Source organism: Poecilia reticulata, linkage group LG13 (assembly GCF_000633615.1).
Source record: "Poecilia reticulata strain Guanapo linkage group LG13, Guppy_female_1.0+MT, whole genome shotgun sequence".
In the NCBI taxonomy this organism is placed as follows: domain Eukaryota; kingdom Metazoa; phylum Chordata; class Actinopteri; order Cyprinodontiformes; family Poeciliidae; genus Poecilia; species Poecilia reticulata.
In genome coordinates, this window is record NC_024343.1 from 8,184,246 (window position 1) to 8,208,459 (window position 24,214).

At 40.3% G+C, this 24,214-nt stretch overlaps 1 protein-coding gene and 1 long non-coding RNA gene across 5 annotated transcripts in view; one reads left to right on the forward strand and one right to left on the reverse strand.

Annotated features, from left to right (window-relative positions):
• The window catches only part of ulk2 (unc-51 like autophagy activating kinase 2), a 78,541-nt gene extending 59,139 nt beyond the window's left edge, over positions 1 to 19,402 (forward strand). For both annotated transcript variants that reach the window (XM_008425214.2, XM_008425215.2), the window contains 14 exons: positions 626 to 683; positions 6,677 to 6,826; positions 8,187 to 8,332; positions 8,414 to 8,494; positions 10,239 to 10,516; positions 10,814 to 10,992; positions 11,207 to 11,316; positions 12,153 to 12,278; positions 12,380 to 12,621; positions 13,516 to 13,694; positions 13,775 to 13,893; positions 14,043 to 14,200; positions 14,284 to 14,419; positions 17,096 to 19,402. In XM_008425214.2, the coding sequence (XP_008423436.1) occupies positions 626 to 683; positions 6,677 to 6,826; positions 8,187 to 8,332; positions 8,414 to 8,494; positions 10,239 to 10,516; positions 10,814 to 10,992; positions 11,207 to 11,316; positions 12,153 to 12,278; positions 12,380 to 12,621; positions 13,516 to 13,694; positions 13,775 to 13,893; positions 14,043 to 14,200; positions 14,284 to 14,419; positions 17,096 to 17,160 (2,027 nt within the window). In that variant the 3' untranslated portion in view covers positions 17,161 to 19,402. The remainder of the gene's footprint in view (positions 1 to 625; positions 684 to 6,676; positions 6,827 to 8,186; positions 8,333 to 8,413; positions 8,495 to 10,238; positions 10,517 to 10,813; positions 10,993 to 11,206; positions 11,317 to 12,152; positions 12,279 to 12,379; positions 12,622 to 13,515; positions 13,695 to 13,774; positions 13,894 to 14,042; positions 14,201 to 14,283; positions 14,420 to 17,095) is intronic.
• LOC103474344 (uncharacterized) overlaps positions 1 to 24,214 on the reverse strand; it is a 171,231-nt gene that overhangs the window by 71,310 nt on the left and 75,707 nt on the right. The gene's annotated exons all lie outside the window — the stretch shown is intronic.

A 24,214-nucleotide genomic window follows, 5' to 3' on the forward strand; every position in this document is an offset into this window, starting at 1 on the left:
TATAAGAATACTTGTGGGTTAGTTTGTAAAACACTTTGAAGTTTTCTACAACTTCTTTAAATTTAAGACCACAGTGTTGTGGCACTGTTCAGGCTTTTTTTAAGTGGACATGTTACGTGCAATTTGAAATAAGAAATGCAAAATGTGATAAAAATAAATTTTTGTGTTTATTTGATTCCTACTCGAGACACTTTGATAAGAATGACTATATATGTAATAGAGGCGGCTACAGAGTATCTTTGTTTAAATTTTTGGTTGGTGGTGTGCCTCGAGATTTTTTCAATTAAAACAATGTACCTTGGCTCAAAAAAGGTTGAAAAACACTGGGTTAGAGTGACAGATGAGGAGAGGGAAGAAGAAAATAGACATGATGTAGTCATCACAATATTTGCCATTGTTATCACCATTTTGCTAATATTATGCAATCTTAAGTGAAGTGTACCGCTGCATAGCTTCTTCTCTAAGTAACTCACACAGACTGACACTGGTTCATCCAGTCAGCAAACAATGACTGTTTGCTGACTGAACATAAACTAAAGATCTAGTTTATGTTCTCCTCTTTGTCCTCATTAAATGCTGTAGACTTCTGACCTCTATACTTAACTGTTTTTGTCTTCCCCCATAGATGACCACCCAGTAGGAGCCGGTCACCGACCGTCCAATGACTTTCTTATGTGTGCAGGGTGAGTATGAGACTTTAGCACATTACACAAGACTTATGTTCATTTGTTTTAGCGTAAGAGTTTATTTTAACCAAAAGCTTTTATGAGGACGGTAAATTATTTTTCTAATCCGTTTTCCTGAATGTGTCATTTTATTTCAGATTAGAAAGATGCTTAGTTTACGTTAATATTTTTACCACTTCATGTTACTTTAAGGCCAGGGGTCCCCAAACCTTTTCCTGTGAAGGCCACATAACTTTTCTCTTCTCTGGTGGGGGGCCGAAGTCAGTTTGTAACAGAAAAGTGTGACAATTGCAGGAGTGAATAAATGCAAAAATTTATTGTTTTCCAGAAAGCACAATCAAATAACATTCTCTGGGTTCTTCACAGAACAAGTCAGGAAATAAATAATAACCAAATAACCCTCTCTGGGTTCTTCACAGAAAAAATCCAGGAAGGATTATAGTCCGTATTTTCCCAACTATGAGCCGCACTGGACTATAAGCCACAACCCCAAAGTTTTTTTTAAAACTAGTAAACATACACAAATAAGCCGCAAATATCTCTGCCGCTCCAGGTTTTCCACAACGATGCAGCAGCAGCAGAGGGGGGCGGACACCCAAAATTTGAGTCATAACAGGTCAATTGAATATCACATTTATTAGGGTTGAAAAAGAAAAAGTTGCCAAGATTAGRTTTAACAGAACTGATTACGGTAGTTTCCGAACGGTAACTGTAACAGTAAAAGTGCTGATCCTTCGTGTCTGCTACTAGCATGTGCTAAATCAGTGGTCCCCAACCTTTTTATTACCGCGGACCGGCCAAGACTTGGAAATTTTGTTGCGGCTCGGGGGGGAGAGGGTGTTCCCACTAAATACTGAATATGCCCTATTTGAGTTGTCTTGGCCCTTTTATCGCAGCCTGTGGCGTTTTCCCTGACTTGGAATGAGAATACGACCTGTTGAATGTGACAGGTTGCCTATTAAAAATGCGCGGTGACGTAAGAACAGAGGGGAGTCCCAAACAGCTGACATATCGCGCAACTGAGAGTCCGGTAGATATTGGAGATGATATGTGGTAATGTTTATTATTAAATCTAAAGGTCATTATTATGTTTATTCAGTTAAAAATGTTAACTATGAAAAAACATATTCACCTCCAAATCATAGTGCAGCAAATAGAGCGGCTGCTCCCGTCGTCTTTTATCCACCGCCTTTTYTTTTTGTTACGCCTTTTATCTCTTAAAATGAGTCCACAAACTATCACTATTGCTTCTACATCGTCATCTGTGTTTGGTTATTCTAAATTCCCACTATGTTGGGGGTTTTACTGAATTATCCTCTGGAATCGGGACGTTCGTGAATGGAATCGGTTCATGTTGCTCCTGCCTTGGACCCACGAACCAATCAAACCTGTTGGACTTTATCAGCTCTGTGGTCACAGAGGTTTGGAGAATCGGCTGACAATTCTTAAAATTTTCCGTCTAAACCAGACTTAAGACTCACAAGCTCTACTCGTCTCCTCTCGACCACTGCCCAAACGCTCTGACTCTGATCGCTATGGTAACGTTTATATATCCCTTCAAAATAACAGAAGCGCCACAAAAATGAACATTTTACTTTCGTGAAAATTTTAACTCACGATAATGACTAACGGGGGCCCTGAGCTTGTTTCTCTGCAATGAGACGGTCCCATCAGGGAGTGATGGGAGACRATAACACCGGAGGTATGTTGCTTGAACACAGCGTGCTTGATCTGCACGTGGCAAAGCAGCTTGAAGCTTCATTGCCTCAATAGCAGCCTGTCGCCGCGTGTTACGCMGAGCGGGCTTGTAATGTGGGAGTCACCTACCGGTCCGGGATAAATCCATTCTCCTGTCTCTTCTCTTGGTCTTTTCCCCTTTGCAAATAAACTTTCCAAAGACATCTGCTCTGTTTCTTACTCATTTTGCTGCTTGTGGGCCCAATGTTGGCGCGCAAGTAACCAGACTTTCAATGATTCACTTCCTGCTAAAGAGCCCCCTGGTGGTTGAAGAAAAATCCACATATAAACGGCTTATAGTCCGGAAAATACGGTAAATGAAAAAAAATCTGAATGCGCTCTGGTATTGTTCAGGGGGGCGGACCAAATGTGGAGGCGGGCCGGATCCGGCCCGCGGGCCGTAGTTTGGGGACCCCTGCTTTAAGGCTTCTAATTGTTTGAATTTCTGAGTGTTTTTAGATGTCAGGCTGGTTTTAATGACTGAGGTGTTGTTTTTTTTTCTTTTAATTTGTGTTTGGAATTGGGTCTTAAACATTCAGCATACATAATAAAAAAAATCATGGTGGATGTTGAAGTTCAGATCTTTAAAAACAGGGAATGTCTAGAATTTGCAATTATTAAACAGCCAAAGAACAAACCAGGATGTTGTGATGCTGCATATTTTGCGTTATGTGTCACACACGTGAAGGCGTTTCTTGGTGTCATTAGTGTTACCTGGCGTAATGCCACCAGATTTCATTTACGTTCAACCTTCAGTTCACATCCATGTAATGTTGTTCTTGTAATAGTTCTGGGTCAACCAGTCTGTCTTTGTTTTTCAATCACGTCATGCCAAGAAAAATAGCCTCCTCCCAGCCTGGGGTGATGTCTCATGCATGCCGCTGGTGAATGCGCATGTTAATATCTGCATGATGAGTCGGATACAAATCAGACACGGAGTCAAAAAACCAAGTGGTGGTGTGCTAAAAACACCACCACTCAACCAACCACCGGAGAACTGCGTGAATAAAAATGGCTTCACACACCCACCAGATCATCCGCTGCATCAGCAAAAAGTGACTAATGTCTGGATGTTAGTCTGACACGCCAGTTTTTCATTAGAATAGATGCAGTTGGTCAAACTAAATTCTCTTCTTTTTTCTGCATAAGTGATTTCAAATAAATCCACATTACCTGGTAAAAGTATTCACACCTCTACATTGCAAACATAAACCTTAATGTATATTGGGATTTAGACCAACGCAGAGTCCTGAATACTTGATGTGGAAGGCAAATAATCTACAGACAAAGTTTTACGTTTTTTAAAAATATGTCTCTACCTGCAGTTAGAGTGGTACTGCAGCAATTCAGTTATTTTAATTATCGATTATTCTGACGATCAATTGGATTTTTAAAAATTCGGCATAGACACATTCTGTAGATTTTTCATTTAATTTAGCTTTTCTTTGCAATATTAGAAAGGCATTAGAGGATCCCAATAAAAAAAWTCCTTTTTGAATAACAAAATAAATATTAGCTAATAGTGGCAAGCAAATTATGATTTTTTTAATTAACAACTAACAATTTTCCTAGGTTAGTTTTTATCTCATGAATAAATTATTCAGAATAATCAAACRGATAATAAAAGGGAGTGGAGAGAAGCATGGGCCCAGCGAACCGAGGAGGGGAGTCAGACTACAGTCTACCGCGGTCTACAGTCTCTCTATGTGGGGTGAACCACCGCGCTACGCAATGTACCCTATTCCAGTAGCACTTGCTGGAATTTTCAGCTTCTCTTGGGTAAATTATTTACTTTTTTAGACAACTTGAGCTGTCTGAGGAACTCACCTGGTTCATCTTTTGTTTTCTTGGAAAAATCATTTTTGTCACGTGATTACGACTAGTCAACTGGCCCCGAAGAAAGTYATTGCAGAGTAAAGAGTCAACTAGTTGAGTAGTTGGTGCAACCCCTAATCTACAGACAAATTTTTTTTTATTATTGACTTAAATGCAATAATAACCGTTATATATATATAACGGTTATAACCGTTATATATATATAACGGTTTTGACTTAATTACTGCTCTGAATGTGTTCTTTAATCTAACGGCAAATCATTTAACAATTAATATATTACAAAGTTGACTATTTCAATAATCGATTAATTAAAATTGTTCTAATCATTTCAGCCCTAATCTAGATACCTTTTTAGCGCCTCCGATGGGTGCAGCCCCAGACACAGGTATTCTGAATGTGTTGTTCTGGATGGTAAAATGTTCTCCAATTTCTCAGTGCTGAAGGACAGCATCCCGACAATATGATCCCACCACTATCGTGTTTCATGATGGGGATGCTGTGTTCAGGGTGATGTGCAGTGTTAATTTTTTTCTCGACTGTGTGTGTGTGTGTGTGTGTGCGTGCTTCCATATCATTTGTCGTCGGCGCTAAAGAGGATTTCTACTGCCACTGTTAATATATAAACCAGTTCTGTGGAGTGCACTGCTGGCCGCRGAGCAGATTGGATGGAGACCATCTGCTTTACTCAGTTCTGCTGTCTAATAATGTTTTGAATGTAACATTAATGGAAACTTTGCTGTAGAGTATTAGTAAACAGAGGAAATCTGAGACTGGCACATAGCAGCTGAGGAATCTGTTTAATTGGGGATTTATGAAAACAACTGGTTGTAATAATAGTTTTAGGGATATGAAAATGAATCCAGAGCTAAGCCTGTCACAATAAGCTTTTAATCAATTAATCACATAAGGAATTTAAATGAGCTGTGTAATTTCCATTTTGATTATTTTTGAAGGGCAATTTTGGTTAAAGACATCGTCATCCATTTTATTTCTGGTTTCAGTTGTTTTTTATTTATTGTTTTTGCATGTTTTGGTTTGGATATTTAAAATATCTTCCAGTTCCAGTGTTCTGTACAAGTTTAAAGTTTTAGTCTTTCAGGGGGAGAACTAGCATATTTATTATGCTAGATTATTACACTACTCTGTATTTGGCTCGTTGACATGCAAAGCCAAAAATGTGGAAAAGTTCAGGAAATGTGAATTCTTTTTGTTGTTGCTCTGTTTCTGTGCCGTTGTTTGCTTCCTCCTGCTGCAGCCATTTGTTTCTGTAATATCTGTCTCTGTACTGCCTGATTCCTGTATGTCAACAACTGTTACATAAATTAGCTAACTATTAACCATGAGAGATACTGTTCCAAAAATATCGGAGTTGCCTGTTAAGATTTATTGATGGTAGTAATGCTGTGCTCCTGTTTATGTGGAAGTGTTTATGTTCATGTCCTGTAGGGTTTGGGATTAGAGATGGGGGTGAGTGGGTGGTCCTAAGGGCTAAGAGAAGTGACGGGGTTCTGTAGCTCAGTTGGATCCCATCCCCCTCTGCTGGCCTGCTTGGTTAACAGGGAGATGACTGACAGCTTTTTCTTGTTTCGCTTTCTATAGACAGATTTATACATTTAATTCTTCTCTTCAGCATGCAGCTGCCCCCTACCTCACAGGGATCAATAAAGTTAGCAGACGTCTGATTGTTATTGGAGTGTGAAGGAGGAGGAGGAAGAGCAGGATGGGGCATAGTGATGTTTAGATCTGAGATCTAGTCATGTGAGCAGGAGGAGGGTGGAGAGCAGGGGGCTGCTCCCTCAGTGGATTTTTGTCTGGACTTGTCCTCTCCTCACATGTCTGGCTCTCTAAGACCTAAGACCCTCCCAGCGTTTCCACAGTGCTGTTTCCCTCTGGTCTATTCTGCTCCTCCTGCCATGGCCCTTGTTCTACATGCAGACAGAATTCTATTGGGTCACTCGTTCATGACAAACATTCAGAACATTCTGCCTCCTCTGGAACAACAAAAAATATAAAAGAGCTGTGCCTTTATGCACTTCCCCTCCTGTGTTTGATAACACTGAGCCCTGCTGCAACACATGCCTTTAGCCCCGCCTCTAGTCCCACCTCTAGCACCGCCTTCAGCAGGATGTGCTCCAGGCTCATTGGTTGTTTAGCCTTGTTTACAGGGAAGTCCAGCCATGTTTTTGTTCTCCAAGTGTTGGAAGTTTTTTAGCCTTTTACCAGGCTGCTCAAACAAAGAGCTGTGAGCGGTAGAAACAGAGTTCAGCAGACTGGACTTGTCTCCCATCAGCTGTGGGTTTCTAACTGACTTTTCTTATTATGGGTCTGGATGGCCCTGATAACGTTCTTCCTATGTGGAATCAGCAGCCTAATGCTGGATGTCTGGTCTCAATGTCTTCTCTGCTGTCCCCACCCAGGCAGCCTCAGCCCACCCCAGGACAGACCACCATGCTGTCACCGCGGGCAGAGACCACGCCTATTCCTGTCCCTACCCAGGTGCGGAACTACCAGCGGATCAAGCAGAACCTGTCCAGCAGCCCGAGTCCCACTCTCTACATCTCCCCCAGGTAAGTTGTGCCTGCTGTGGGAGGAGTGGGTTACATGAACATGGATTAACCACATCCATGTTCATAGCAGATAATGAACATCTTGTTGCATCAGTTCACTGAAATGGCATCAACTCGATGCCTGCTTATATTTCTAACTGTCCAAGCTGTTGCTGGGAGGAGCCATGGCTGGTATTATTATGGGACTAAATACAGGTAGAGATGGCTGAAGGGTAGCACCTGATTTTTAATTGATGACATTATTTTTACTGTCAACACTGAAAGGCTTATTGAAGGTAAAACTATGTTTTGGTAGCTGGTTTAATTATTAGATCTCTCCTGTTCGTCAGTCTGAAGACTGGAGTCTCATGTTTCTATGAGGGTTTGATCCTGAAGAATAACTTCTGGTCTCCAGCTGTGTGTGTTTTTAACTAGGGGTACACTCATATAAAAATTTTGGCTGATATTTATTGATATTACGTTACATTTCACTTCACTTTGACCACAAAAAACAGCCACATTTCTAACTTCACCATTGCTTTTCTTTTTCAGTTTAGACTCCCACAATCCTTTTCTGCATTGCTGTCACATGATGAAACACATACCACATGGCCACTCTCCTTTCCTCCCCCTCCAAAAACAAACAGCAACAAGATGGAAATAAATATCAGTTCTTAATACCTGCCCAGTTTTATTTCAGTCTGATACTGATGTTAGTGCCAATATATTTTGCATCCATAGCTTTAGCAACTGATTATTAGTTTATTTTAAACTAATAATCAGTTTATTTAAGATGAATTATTTAGCAAGATCTGAGCTTTTTGAAGGTATACTTTTACTACATTATGGAGTAATGAATTGTAAACAGTTATGAATTTAGGACTTTTCAGATACTGGAGAGCAGAAGATGGTCTCGGATTCAATCAATTGTGTCTAAAAGGCAGTAAGTCCAGCATTATTACCCTAGCTGTGGATAAACATCTGATGATGGAAATTACTTTTTCAATTAGTTAACCAAATCCATCTAAACAGAAAATATTCTTGAACTTCTTGAATAGTTCAGTACTCAGTACTCCTAGATTTGTTTGTTACAGAGAGTGGTGCTGACTTCAGTTTGGGAAAGAAGGGATTTACACATTTTCTTGTGACCTRCTTCTGTCTCTAGCTTATGCTATAATAAATTTTATTTGTTATAGATCTTTGATTAACACATCAATGATTGTGCTGTTTGAGCAACAGAAAGAAGGAATACTGTTGACAACCATACTTTTGTAAATACTTTTGAAAGCTACCAAAGATGAAGCAAAAGCCTTGTACTTTTTAAGTAACCCTGAAAGTTGATTTGTTCTCTTATTGCTGGATGTTTGTTTGGGTTCTACAGGTCAGGAACAGTAAGGCGCTCCAACACAAGTCCTATGGGCTTTCCAAAGGTGGGCTCGGGGTCTCCCAGTTCAGCGGACACCCCTCAGACGGCGGGCCGGCGCCTCTCTACTGGGAGCTCTCGGCCTTACTCCCCATCACCTCTAGGTAGGGCCTGACTCTGGTCATGTGGGCTTAAAGACAGGCACACAGGAAATCCAGCTGTTCTGCTACTGTGTGTGTTTGCAGTGGGTACCATCCCTGAACAGCTCGGCCACTGCTGCTGCCACCTGCAGAACCAGGAGCCTCGCAGCCGCAGCTCTTCAGGAGGTCCGTGTGTGTTCCTGCACTCTGACACATTAGATATTCAAACCTTCCAACCACAGTTTAAAATCCTGCAGTTGAGCTGGAATTATTTTCACAGCAGTCAGAGGTTTTGGTCTGACTATACACGACATGTGAATAGTATAKCTGTTCTATCAGTTGTCACAGTGACTTGTTTTTCATCAGGTTGTCTCCAGTGCTGCAAACTTGGTCGTCTCTGTGTTTGGAGAGTCACGACCGACTGACCTGTTATGTATTCCTGCTGCTGATTGGATAGAAGCATTGCAAATTTATCACTCATTTGTAAAGCTGAGTAACACTTGCAACCAATGCTCACCAGGTGCCAGGGCAACGCTTGCTACTCTAACTCCTGACTTGCCACATGGCAGAAGGGTGTCTGGGGAGGCAGTGTGCTTTTTTTCCAGTGATGAAGTTGTAGGAAAATGTATTAAATTTTTGATCGAAGAAGCAGTAGTGAAATGGTTTTAGGGTAAATAATGCAGAACTAAAAGAATTGCACAAAAAWGTAAAAATTTGCACAGAAACATAAATAGAACCTCAGATAATTGGACAGTTTATTAGCAAAATAGTTTTTTAGGGATGGGTTTCACTTTAAAAACTCAACTGATTGGGACCAAAGTAAATGAAGTAGGGGTGTTCTGATCAGGTTTTTTGCTGCCAATTCCAGTCACCAATGAGGCCAATCTCTGCCGATCACTGATCTTTGCCGATTGCCTGGATTGACTGTTTACTTTTTGCGTTAGCTATGAACGATGCTATGTGATTTGGCAAAATTAAACAATATTTAACAGTAAGGCTCTCTGGAGCCTAAATTATACATGAGTCAAAATAAGTCTTACAACACTGCCTATAATGTGTAGTAAAAGAGGGAAACATTCTTTCAAATGCAAGTTGCATCAAAATAAACAACCCTAAGTTACTGAATTAAAATTTCCCAAGAGCATAGCTTATTAATGGTTGTTTTCATAAATTATCTCTCATGTTTGGACATAGCAAAAGTTTTAATATGTGAAATCTGTGTTGTTGTTTACGTTACATGCTGCAGCTTTAAGCAGACGTTCCAGGTGGAGCAGAAACGGCCCTCCATCTGTAAAATATTACTACCTGTAGCGCATAGCGGCGGTCCAACAGCGAGAGCAGAACCAGCGTCTTTCACCGCTGGCTCAAAGACTTGAATTATTTTTTGGGTTATTTGTTTATCTTTCTGACAATCATGCTGATACGGGTGAGTGTTTGTAGTAGTGCGCTGCTTTGCCTGCTATCTGGCTCCGGATGTCCTTTTTTCCTGCATTGAGCCTCAATATAGCCGAACTCCGTCAAGTGCTTGTTTTTTAAATGTCATATTAGATACGTTGTGTTAACGCATTTTGACGTGCTTCACCCCCGAGGTAGTTTTCCGCCACAACGCGCAAACTTCCCCATTCATTCTGAGTGTTATGGACAGGATTTGTTGCTGCGCGCTTGCRCAGTGTGAAGGAAAGAGGAGATAAGTTGCACACGCAGGCTGAGAAGTGAGATACAGGTGATTGTTTTGGTGATCGGCAACAAGAGACGGTGATCGGCGATCACCGATCATAAACTTTTTCATGGCCAATTATGATCAGTGGCCGATCGATCGGCACACCTCTAAAATGAAACATAGGTGTGAAAACGCCCTGAATGCAACTACATATGAATTGATTCCTCCCTCAACCACATATACCTGACCTGGTCTCTCTGCCTTCTGCAGGTTCTCCAGTTCCCTCCTCTCAGCTGCTAGGAGCACGTCTCCAAAGCGCCCCGACGCTGACTGACTTCTACCAGACCAGGCAGAAGCTCCATAAGCAGCTGTCGGACCCCGTGCAGCCTTCCTCTTGCTCCTCCTCATCCTCTTGCAGTCATTCCCCCCAGCTTTGCCGTCCAGCCAATCTTGGCTCTTCCCCCACCAAATTGTTGGGGTCTTCGCCACGCACATCTGACTGGCTTCAAAAGTCCCCATTGCCCACCATCATTGGTTCCCCCACTAAGGTGAGAGCAGTTACCTGCTGGATAACATCAGCTTCACATGTAAATATCTGCTGATATTTACTTGCTAAATTAACGAAATAGGGGCCAAGTTATCAGTGCAGCCCTATTTGCCAGTCTGTACTGTACATACTCAGTATGAATCACCCAATTTTGTGTTGGGTAAATAAGAAGTCTTTCTCTAAACTTTTTTTTWAAATATTAATTTTCTAATCTCTATGTTTTAATCATCTTATTAAGTAATTTTGATCCATGAACAAAATTACTTRATAAATTCGTTTTTCCCCATTTTGTGTTCAGACAATTTCTGCACCATTCAAGATCCCCAAAACGCAGGCGTCCTGTAACCTGATGGCRCTGGCAGACAGTCCGCTTCCTAGCAGGACACTGGCAGACTGTCAGGACGTCTGCATCCACCACTGCAGCCCATACCTGACAGGGCGGGCGGCGGCCCCAGAGGCCAGCAGAACCTTCGGCAGGTAGATGACCCATAGATTTACTGCACTAATTGTTCTTCTGTGGCCTACATGACAGCATACAGAAGCTCCTGAATCTATTTGTTGATTTGTTCCAATCTGTTGTTTATTTAGATTGACATCATTCTAGCAGACATGATACCCTCTTGTGTAATCTTTACAGCATCTGTTTCATGTTATTACATTTCATCAGTATGTCAACTCTGTTTCCTCATAGGTCTGTCAGTACAGGTCGACTGTCTGATCAACCAATCAGGATCACTCTGGGCGGACAGGCCTACCAGGGCAGCACTGACAGCCTGAACGCTGAGCGACCCATGGACACAGGTACACAGGCACAGCTTGCTGTCCACACTACTTACCTTTCACTTTACCTGAAAGCAAACATTTCATACAGATTTCAAATCTGATAATGACAGTTGTCCTTTACTCTGAAACCCTCAAAATAAAATCTAGTTCAGCAGACTACCACTTAGTTAGCTAATAGAGTCCCGATGTGTGTCAGTAGCTGTGTTTCCATGACATTTGGCAGTATCGCCTTAGAAAAGGTTTATGGAAATTTGAAATATCCTCAATTTTGCAAGAAAGCTTACTAAGAGTTGATGTGCTAAGAGATGTGATGAACCTCTTGTGTTGGAGGTTTGGACTTTGAAACTTTCAGAGGGGAGGACTTTTGCCTAGAGTGACCTGCGAGAGGGACACCAGGTCTGGTGGCTCTGTGCCTTACTAGAGCCATGAAACTGATCAGTTTTTAAGTCCAAACCTCCAGCTCAGAGAGAGAACTCTCCATTTTTCTAAGATGTTTGGTCCATTCTATTGTTCAACCTCTGCCTCTAGTTAATCCCAGCGTTGTGTAGTGTCAATATATGACAAAATCACACTCTGTGTTGCCTGCTTAATTCACATTGAACCAATAGCTGGAAAACTGCCTAATTCACATTCCCCCTTTTTTATTTTCATCATCATTTCAAAAGTTTGCTTAACATTTGCATGACTGCTGGCTGGAAAGAGCTATGGCCTCTCAGTATAAATGCAGCTGTTCTCTGGGTACCTCAGAGATAACATTGTATAAAAATAAGCATCATGGTTTGGACTGTGGATATGTTTGCTAGGTGCTGCCATCATTGTTTGCGAGTAAATGAACTCTTTTCCTGTCTCTGCAGCCCCTAGCATGGCTCAAGGAGGGTCAGCCAGTCCCCGTACTGTCCTCTTCACCGTGGGCTCTCCGCCCAGCAGCAGCACGCCTCCGACCTGCAGCCACCTGGGTGCCAGACCTCGCACCACCTCTGGTGAGACCCCTCCAAGTCCATCGCCCACTCTGCTGAGCTGCAGTCACATGTTAATGCAGTGTTCTGCATGTTAATGATACCAGTTCTTACTGTGTTCTCAGTGGGCTCCAGCAGTTCGGCGGGCTCGTTGTGCTCCACCAGCGGTCGGGTATGTGTGGGGTCTCCCCCAGGCATGGCCATGGGTTCCTCTCCACCAGGGAGTCTAGGTATTGGGCAAGGTGTTCTAGGAGCAGATGGAGGACCCAGCAGCCTGCGCTACATTCCCTATGGGACGTCTCCCCCCAGCATGGAGGGGTTCATCACTTTTGAAGCCCCAGAGCTGCCTGAGGAGACTCTGATGGAGGTGAGGGGATGGGGAATGTGACACATTACTAGATTTTTGGTTCTGTTGATGTATGCTGTTTGCAAAATCTAGATTTGTTTTAAGTTAAAATGTTAAGGGCTGAAACTAATGATTATTTTAGCAATCGGTTATTTTGAGTTATTCTGAGTAAGTCGGATAAAAAGAATTGACACATTCCGCAGATTTTTCTTTAACTACTTAAGATTTTTAAAACTTGGTATAAAATATGTTTAACAAGTAACACTCAGTTCTTGAACGAGAAGTGAGTGTTATTCAGTTTCTTGCTCAAAAGAAAAACCTTTTCTTTTTAAATAAGAAAAAAAAAACTTTTCTTGCYCAAAATGCAATAACAGCATTCCTTTGATGAAAGCTTGATCATTTATAGCGAAGGATGCATCAGCGGCTAAAAATCCTTTTAAAATCAACATGTGAAAAGCTTAGCCCTGTCTGCTTGACTTGGCATCAGTACAGAGTAAAGCTGATCTGGTTATTTTAATGGATTAACTGATTGATAATTGGATATCAGATGGATTCTAATGGATTTTTTATTATTATTTTGAACGAGGTAAAGCTAAAACTGGATAAAGCATATTTTCAAAGAAATTTAGTTTTTTTTTCTATTTTAAATGCAAAGTGTATGACTTTTTGTACAATCTAATTATTGATTTGAGTGCCCTTGTTTCATTAAATAGCCTTCAGTTAGTGATTAATCAGTTACTGAATTAATTGAGGATTATTTCATAGATTATTTGAGATTAATCCGATTGTTTCAGCCCTAAAACTTTTTAACAGAAAAATGTGTAAACCGATGGACCAACTTGTGATCTCATGTGGTAGCGTTGGAGTTGGTCCTCTGCTGCTGGGTTAAAGCATCATGTTGTTGTCTTGGCTCAGCGGGAGCACACAGACACCCTGATTCACCTTCGGATGATGCTTTCCTTCACCGATTGCATTCTGGAGATGGCGGCGCTCCGAGCTGGAGGGGCGGAGCTCGGCATGTCTGCTGCCCCTCTCTACCCCCCTCAGGATAGTGTGGTTGTGGACCAGATCAGCCAGCTCAGTAAAGAGTGGGGGTAAGTTCCCAGGGTAAAAAATGACAAAGGTAACCCATGAGTCCTTTTGTTTCATAGTGCAACTGTGCTGCCCCCTGCAGGCAAGTGGAACAGTTGGTACTATACATGAAGGCAGCTCAGCTCCTTGCTTCCTCTCTCCATCTGGCAAAGGCTCAGATCAAATCTGCCAAGCTGAATCCCTCAACTGCTGTCAAACAAGGTGGGGACATTTCCCTCCTCATCTCTACTAATGTAATTTTATTCCATTTAGAGAGTTAAACTTATCATTAGCACCACATTTGTTGTTTTTCTCTTACTTTACAGCATCATAGTATACACAAACTAAAGCTCTTTTCCTCATTTTGTCAGTGGTCAAGAATTTGAACGAGCGCTACAAAAGCTGTATCGCCTTCTGTCGACACCTGACCGACAAACTCAACCACTTCTTCTCTGACAAGCAGCGCTTTGTGGACGAGATCAACAGCGTGACTGCAGAGAAGCTCATCTACAACCACGCCGTGGAGATTGTGAGTTCCACACACTCACATGATTCCATAATCTGAATCGTCACATGCAGGTGCAGCCTAATGGTCCATGATGTGTGCATCAGGTTCAGTCTGCAGCTCTGGATGAAATGTTTAAACAAACAGAGGACATAGCGTACCGCTACAGCAAGGCTGCCATGCTGCTGGATGGCCTCTCCAAGATCCTGCAGGACCCCGCCGACACTGAGAACGTGCTGAAATGTAAGGAAGCATTGACAGACATTTTGTTCATTACATGGATACRTTTTTATTTATGTTTARCRCCGATACTTTTCCACAATTATATTCTTCTGTCTCTCATAGATAGATAGGTGGACGGATGTGACAAAAGGAGATGAGTCAGGAATAATACTGATAAACATTAAACAATAAATACAACATAACAAAGAAGTTCCTAAGTCACTGTACTAATAAGGGCATGACTAGGCTCCATCTTATTCTAAGAACTGTTTTTTGAAACCTTTAAGAGTATGCAATTTCCTCCATCACATAAATGTTCCAGATTCTTTGGATCCATGTTATATGTAGGAGGCCCTGGTTCAGCCATCTGATGGTTATGCGTTTCAATGCTGCTGTGAGCAACAAAATTTGCAGATATCGATCACCCTTCCTGTCAATTCCTTCGGGTATTTCTCCCAACACTGCCACGAGGGGCGTTTTTGGAGCATCTCTCCTGAAAATGACCTTCCAAGCTTCAAAGATCTCCCAGAATACACTTAGTTTAGGACAAGACCAGAAGATATGAGTATGGTTTGGGTTTTGTGTCCCAGTTTCTCCAGCATGAACTGGGTTGGTGTTGGGCTCATTTTACTAGTTATTGCTGATGTTCTGAAAAACCAGACCATTTGAATTCTCATTTCCATTTGAATTCTCTCCATGTATTAGAATTTGTGGCTTATTGCGCTCCAGTACATATTTCTTCCCATGTGTCTCCTGTTATGGACTCCTGCAGTTCAGTCTCCAATTTCTGCTTTATATTTATGGACAGAAACAGATCATACTTTAATTACTTTATGGTTTCCCTTTCCCCTTTGTATGTCCATTAAAACTTATTGAAGTTTAGTCCAGTTGTGTGTCCTCACAAAGCATCCAAGTTGTAAATATCTATAGAAGTCTGTCTTGGGGACACCAAACTCTCTTTTCATCTGCTCAAAGGTTTTGGAATTTTTGTCTTCAATTAATTGATGAATATGAGATAGTCCAAAATTAGACCAGTTTCTCAACCAAGAGTAACTTGTTTGGTAAAAAAGTTTTCATAAATTCTGTATTTGATAAAAGTGAGACCTATTTTATTAACTTAAAAACTTGATTGTATTTTGTTCCAGATTTTTTGTGTGTGTCTTTTTTTGTCATAATTGTCACTTCTAAATTGATTTATTGGCTAGATTCACCTAATCTGAACTTGAAATTCAATCGATTTCTACATCTTTTTCACCTGCCTCAATTATCTATTCATCACTACCAATGAAACTATCCTCTGTTTCTACAAATCCTATAGTGCTCTCTACACTTAAGATTTGGTCACAATTTAGGTCCCATTTTAAATTTGTCTCCCTCTAATAAAATGCCGTTATTAAAAAATCATATTTTTTCTCACGCGACCACTAACGTTGCCTACAGAATTTGGCATGAGAGAGGCATTAGTACAATGAGAGACCTCTACAAAGATGGTCTATTTCTTAGTTGTTCAGTTGTCCTCAAAATTCAACCTACCTACTTCTCATCTGTTTCTCTATTTCCAAATTAGACATTGTGTTTCTTCGCTGTTCCCAAATTTTCCAACTCTCTGTTGACCCACCATGGGTCAACCTTCTATTTTTGATCACCCCTTTCTAATATATATGGAAAACGTATGGCAATCGAACCTGATTCACCTGATTCCCAAACCAGAACTGTTTGGGAACGGGAATTGGGTGTTGAACTGTCTGATTCATGGTGGGATAAAGTTATTCTCAGCATACGCCAAAGTACACCATGTGTCAGATTACAGCTTGTACAGTTTAAAGTGATTAATAGAGTTCACTTCTCAAAACCCTATCTAAAATTTTCCCTTTAATTCTGGACCAGTGTGACAGATGCCAGACCTCACCTTGCAATTTAAGTCATATTTTTTTCTTTTGCCAGAGCTTACAAAAATTTTGGAAATATGTATTTTCCATACTCTCAGGGGGTTTTGGAATCCAGTTCCAAAGCGATGCACTAATTGTCATTTTTGGAGTTCCAGGGACCCCACTTAACCTATTCCCCCCAACAGGGGGAGGTCTTGGCTTTCTGTTCTCTCCTTGCCAGGCGCTATATTTTACTCTTTTGGAAATCTCCTACACCTCCATCTACATCACAATGGCTTAATACTGTAGSATCATTCTTGAAGATAGAAAAAAATTTATTAACAGTGAAAGGTAGTCCAGCAAAATCTACTCACCTTTTATGACATACATAAAATTTCTGCCTTTATAATGCATAGTCTGATGTGACTGACTCATCATGTCATGTGACTAAAATTTACAGAATAAATAAATAGGTAAATAGGAAATGTTTGCAGTGGCACTAAGCCWCTGCAAACAATGGCTTTCCTCTAGTTCAAGCCATTGAGTGTCTGTACTATTGGTATCCATACCTATCAGGGTTTAAGTTGTGCAGGCCAGTAATATTTTAAGTTTAAGACCCCTCTTGGATTTAAATACCGGCAGAGTTTTTAGTCCAATTCTAGGGCGCTTTTTTTTTTTGCCAAATAAATCCAGATATCATTTTCTCTAAGTTAACCAAAAATAATTCTGCCTTTTCTTTGTGGACACAATAACTTTTGTTTAATTTTTCCATAGTCATTTGAATTGTTTTTAATCTGGTTACTAACAGGTGTCTCTGTGTGTGTTGCAGATAAAGCCAGTGTGGAACGCAGGATCTCCTCTTTGTGCTACTGTACGGTGACACTGTATGAGTAGCAGGTGCCACCTGACCCCCATAGCGGGACCACACCCTAAAGAGACTCTGGAACTGAGGAGCACTCTCCCAGCTTCCTGTTCCTTCCTGTAGCAGCTCAAGCACTTTTCATTTGTTCATTCTTTGTTTTGGAGAGAATTTTTGTGGCCGTTCGTCATCAATTCGTTATACTGACTGTGTTTAAATAACGGCAGAGKKTTTAGTCTAATTCTAGGGCGCTYAGTCTGTGTTGCAGACTGAGCTCTGAGTGATGCACATTATTCCAACCAAAGATGACAACAAATCAAGCAGAAAATGGTAAAACCAGATGTGGACATCAAAGCATTCTTTTAAAGATGATTTTTAATATGATGGGGACATCCCATCAGGTTGCCATAGAAATCCTGGATATCATTGGTTTCTAGCAGGAACAAAGAGGATTCACAGGACTCTGAGACAGTACTGTGGACTCTAAAAAGACTTGAGCTCTGGTTGGAGAAACAAATATGAGATTGAATCGGTGATCATTTACTCTTGTTTCAGTTTTGTGTATTTATTTGGAAATTAACAGACTTCTCTGCCTTTCAAGAAAACGTCTAGTATTACAGATGAAGGAAAACCATCTCAATGGACAAAAAGGAAAAAAAACACGAGCTTCTGTTACATGAACCGGACAGCCATGAGAGCAAAGGATCCTGTAGATTTGTAATCACTTTGTTTTAACGTTGTGTTTTAAACTCCAGCACTTTATTAAAGAACAGGAGGAGGAGACAATGGGAAGAATAATGTGAAGACGGGGTGGACGCTTTTCTCATCACTCTTTTTATCACCCTGATGCATGATCAATAAGTCCTCACATATACATGTGTTCAATCGGATGAGTGGGCTGCAGTTTGCAGCCATTTTAAGGCCTCTGACCTTTTTTCTGTTAATAACAGCAACATTTTGAAAGCTTTGCTTCTGACTTGTTGATCATGTAGCTGACAGTAAGGTGTAGTCAAGGTGGGGTTCGGTTAGGAGGGAATGAATCTTCTCACATGAGCATCCAGATGTGTTGAGTGGATGCATGTCCTCCTTCAGCCAGCGCGCTGTCCACTGCAAACCCTGCTGAAGTGAAGCTGATCTGTTGCATTACATCACAAGTTCCAACAATAAGATTAATTTTCCTAAAGAAGACAAAAACTTATCAAATGCAGCTTTTTGTCTTATCAGAACTGTAGCTCATTTTTAATAAAACTAAACTTGTTTGCAAACTTGTATATATCTTAATGAGCTGCATGTCAAGGTTCCCCTTTTTGAGTGGGCCGTGTGTGTGTGTGTGAGATCCTCCTGAGGGTGGCAATGGCTGCTGCCTATCAGTCAAAGAGCACAAATCTTTATATGTAGATAGATGAATTTCTATTGCTTGTATTTGTGTTTGCCAAGGGTTTGATAAGAAGACCAGTCTTTGGCCCACCTGGCGTGTGCCGAAGACTGCAACAAAACTCATGGCAGCTCCAATCTTTCTACCGGGACTGCTTGTTGTTGAGATCACATTCTTTAGCTCATTTAGAACACGACCCGTCCATCATTTCCTCCCACTCTGGATTCAGAGTTTTCTCATGCGTCCCCCTGCCTCCCTCTGAAGTCATGTGCTGCGTTCCAAACACTGTATGTATTGTATGTGAGAGCTGCCAGGTGTTCATTAAGGTCAGTAGTATCTAAATAGAGCAGGAGGTGCCTTCATCTCCTGAAAGCAGACACAGGCCTACTCCTGTGCAGGTGTGAACATGTTTATCTGTGTAAAAAGAAAAACTGAGGAGTTTCAGGACCTATATTCCAGAGGTTATGTTCTTTATCTAAACATATCCCTGTTTGAGTTATTCCCTCCTCTTTGCCATGACCTCTGATCAACATGAAGCCTTTTACTGCACACAAACTAAAGAGGGAACTGATGAGGTGGGAGGGGGGTGGGGGGGAACCACAATCTTTGTATAGTTTTGGACTGTATTAAAACATGGAGCGTTTTAGATGAAGCATGGGTACCAACTCTGTATCTGACCCTGTAGAACCTCTAGAATGTTGAATGTATCTACCCTGTTGTTTTGCACCTCTCCAGCTTGAACTGAATGCCTATTGAAGTCGGTCACAACTGTTATTAGACTGTCTGAGCACCAGTTTTGCAAAGTGAAATGTTAACGTTCTACTCGTTTGATTCAAAGCAGAGTCTCCCTTTGTTGATGGAACTCAAATACAGTCTTTGTAATTAAAAGAAATCAAAATGTGTGTTAATTTTCTTTATAAGCTTGGAAAAATTAGCTTTTTTTATCCAAAAACAAGCTTATGTTTTTGTTATGTATCAGATTATAATTGAAGTACATATACCTACTAATGCTGAGCATCTCACGAGGAGGATGTGGGTTATATTGGCATGTAGAGAAGTGATACGATTCATAAAATGTGGACTATTTACTGGCATGATGATTGCCTTATGTTTTATGTATCAGATTTATCTCATTAAATTATTACTAAAACTTTCTGAAAGTAAGTTCTCTCAAAACCTAAAATTTACACTTTCTGAAAACAACTTTCGTCTCTCTGTCTGAAACATAATGTAATCTTCCTTGCATACTGAATAGAACCACTGCAGTTAGACTCCCAACACTTTTTATCCAACATCCTATAAGAGCCGAGCTGGATCCCATAGCCATTTCTTTAACTCCCTGTCATCAGATGACATCTYGATTCAAATGGAACAAGCATGTTCTTGGTTGTAAACTGGAGTACCTTTGTTTGGGGGGGAGCAGTGGGGAAATTTAGTGACGAAATAGCCTTTGCTTTGACACCCCTTTAACACAGCGCCCTTAAGCATTATAGCTTTATATCCATTTTTTGCACCACTGCATGTTTATGCAGCCTTATTTTGCATTGACGGGGATGATCAATAGGAATGCTACTTGTGGAAGCATACTGGTTCTGTTATCTCTCTGCTRGGTGGATATGGATCTTTACAGCTGAAGAAACAAGGACTGTGTAAGGAGTGGGGAGCTGAGAACCCACCCCGCCCTGAAGACAGGACCCACTCCCTGAAGACTGTTTCTGCTATGGTTGATGAGGAAACCAACATGTAGAAAAATGGCATTCACTGATTGGCTCCTTCTTTGTTTGACATAGTAGTGATCAGGTTTTTTCCTGCCGATTCCGATCACCCATGAGGGCCGATAACCGATACCGATTAGTTACTTTTTTTTAAATCACAAGCACTACTGGTTAAATTATGTGGAAAAATGAACCATGAATTCACCTTAATTTAGACAAAAACTTATTTTTAATAGCTTTTTCCAAGAAAAAACAAAAAACGGGCATTGCGCAAATTGTACTATCAGTACTATCTTTAACAGACTGAWAACATATGAAGGCTCTGAAGAGGCTAAATAATGCTAAAAGTCAAAATAAAACCTCTCAACATTGCCAAAAGTTTCAAGTATAAAACTTTACATTCAAAGGCAAATACAGGTTCCATTACAATAAACAATCCTGAGTTACTGAATGAAAACTTCCTGATAGCATGGTGGCTAGCTGATTACTGCTAGTTCTGAGTGGCTGTTTCTGACTGAGCGGAGTAATTATGCAGAACTGGGAGGAGGCAGAGACATCAATTGTTTTCTCAGAGATTATCCGTCTCATGTTAGGTCAACGAAAGTTTTAATAYGTATGTAAAAAATTGTTAAGTTAGGTGCTGCAGCTTTAAATAGTGGTTCGGTGTGAGAGTCACTACCAGGTGAAGCAGAAGCATCTGTGAAATATTACTACCTGTAGCGCGTAGCAGCGGTTCAACGGCAAGAGCAGAACCAGCGTCCTACATCGCAGCTCCAAGACTTAAATAATTTTGCGTGTTATTTGTTTAGCTTTCTGACCGTCATGCTAGTCCAGGTGAGTGTTTGTAGCTGTGCGCTACTTTACCTGCTATTTGATCCTCCATGCCTTTTTTTTACTGCAGTGAGCCTCGATGTAGCCAAACTCCCGTCAAGTATGGCACTGTTTTTATGCCAAATTAGATTCGCCGTGTTGATGCATTTTGACGTGCTTCACCCCTGACCCCGAGGTAATTTTCCGCTACAACACGCAAACTTCCCCATTCACTCAGTGCGTTATAGTTCCTCATCGCTTAGGATTTGTTGCACAGTGTGAAAGAAAGAGGAGACCATCTGCACAGGCAGGCTGCGAAATGAGATGCAGGTGATCGGTTTGTGTGATCGGCAACAAGAAACCGTAATCGGCGATCACCGATCACACATTTTTTCACCGAAATCGGCCGATTATGATCGGTGGCCGATCGATCGGCACACCTCTAATTTTAAGAATATTGTAAATGCATATTTAATATAGTGTGATTACAGTATGCTACAATTACACTTTTGGTTTACAGTTGCTAATTAAGTAAACTTTTGAGTTACTTAATGTCTTTATTATTATACATTACATGCTTCATACACACTGCACACTTCATACATACTGCAAACACATGAGGCTACAGAACACAGAAGGATCAATTACAACACACTTTCCAGGTGAAACAAATTACAGTACATTGTGCTTTCAATATATTACCATTTTGGGAACACTATTTGATGGGGTGTGCATAAAACTGACATGACACCGTCATAAACATGAGTTTTTATGAATGTCTGACGTTTGTCATGAAGTGTAATTCGGTAAATAACATTTTTAATGCAAAGATACTTTAAAAATTGGATTAAAAGTCCATCAAAAGTGCCAATGTTGAATTACAGTGTCATTATTTACAAAATAATGCAATCTTGGCACTTTTAATGGACTCCTAATCCAATTTTTAAAGCAACTTCTCATTAAAAGTGTCATTATTTACTGAATGACACTTCGTGACACATTTTAGTATGTTCCTAACAGGTGTTTMTGACAGTATCATGTCAGTCTCCTGCATACTCTGTCAAATAAAATATTACCCACATTTTTCAAGAGTACATTGCCAATATACTATAACAGAATTGTACAAATTGTCAATGCATTCAAAGCTTACAGACAACATGCTTATGAAAATTAGCACAATAAAACAGTAGGTACACTTTGGAAGAAATGTGAAAAATATTTCACCAAAGACAGAGTATTGTTTTAATACAATGCCACAGTATTCCAGATAAACTGACATTTCTCCTTCCTAAGAACAGTGAGGATCAACGACAGAACATTTCCATTCACTGCACTTTACAGAAACCTGTAAAAAGGAACAGAGCAATTAAACAGAGAAAGTACTTGTATTTTAAAGAGTACAGAAAAATGCCAGAGAAAAAAGTGAGACTTACAATTTTAGGATGTTGTGGACTCGCTATGTATGTGGCATCATCAGAACTGATGATAATTGGGACCAGATGCCTGGGGTGGAAAAACATTTCTGAGTGTCGTCTATGCTTATTTATGTTAGAAGTAGAAAAAAATAGTCAGCAATATCATTGAATCAGTTGATGTTGGCATCAACTATGAAGCTGTTTCAAGTGTGGACTTAAGGAGACAAACTACCTTAAAAACTTTCCATCCATGATCTGAACATACTGATTCTTGCTGGGTGGTGAGGGGGGCTGGTGGTGCCCATCTCCAGCAGTCATCAGATGAGAGGCGGGGTTCACCCTGGACAGGTCACCAGTCCATCACAGGGCCCTGAAAGCTAACAATGAATAAAATGCATGAAAGAGAAACGGTAGATTATAAAAGGGGAAGAAATTCTGTCCAATTATTTTTAAATCCATCCATTTTCTTGACACCCTTGTCCAAGGGCGTAGGAACAAGTCTGTCATTGGGGGGGACGCATATCAGAAACCTGACAGATCAGTAAATAGCTTGAGCAGAAATGTCATAAACTATTGTGCCATCAAACTTCAGTAATGCGTTACTCTAATTTGACCCTGGTTTCAGTAACAAATAATCTAACACATTGCTATTTACAAAAAGTTATGCATAGTATAATCACCGTCATTCCAGGACGAACACTCACTTTTCATTTGCCTCACAATTAGCAAGCTACATACTCTGGTAGCACGACAGGCTAACAGATTCTGATATATCTTATTGGTCAAAAGACATTTGATTACTGGTCAAAATGCATTGATACAAATTGACTGGTAACTGAATCGGTTCTACCTCTTTCTAAAACCAAAGCAGAAAACGGCTCATCAAATAGGACTCCGCAGTTTTAAACTCAATATAACAAAAATAAAATCTAAAAAACAAGTTTTGTTCTTCTTGAACAACTCTCTACATCAGTGCAACAGTTTGATCTACAAAATAAATAAAAAAGATACTTTTCACGTCTAACAGACCCTTAGCTCCTCACTGTTAACTCAGTCTCACTTCCAGCTCTGCATTCAGTAAYTTGCCAAACATGATCAATAAAAACACTGAGACAAAAAGACTAAATGTTTTTTTTTCCTGTCATTTTCAGCCGCAAACATTTAACTAAAATATCTACGGATATGTGTTTCTGTCTCTGCCTCCCTCTGACTCTCTGCAGCCTGATGTTCCTGCATGAATTCATGGATTCACAACAGACACTACAGTCATTTACAGGATCAGAATGTGAACTAAATATAAAAAGTATGTTTTTATCATACAGAATGAGAATTTAAAAAACTTAATTTTCACATGTTTACATTATTATACACCTCAACTCTATTTACTGTGTAACAAAATTTTTCACTAGTTTATTTTTAAACCTCTCCTCAAGCACTTTTCTTATCACCTCCTAAACATTACCCTTACAGTGTGGAAAAATATTGAAACGTTGAAGGAAATCAACCCTACATCAGTCTTCACCTGTTCTCCTTTGTGGTTYTATTATAATTAATATAATTTTATATGTTCACACTCAAACTCCACCTGGCTCTCCTGTGCCTGATCTGCTCCTCTCATAATAAAATAGTTTAGTTTATTTAAAAATTAAAAACAGTTCATACATATTTCAATAAACTAAATGAACATCATTCTAGCACTGCTGTTCTCCTAAATATCTAATATAATATAATATAATATAATATAATATAATATAATATAATATAATATAATATA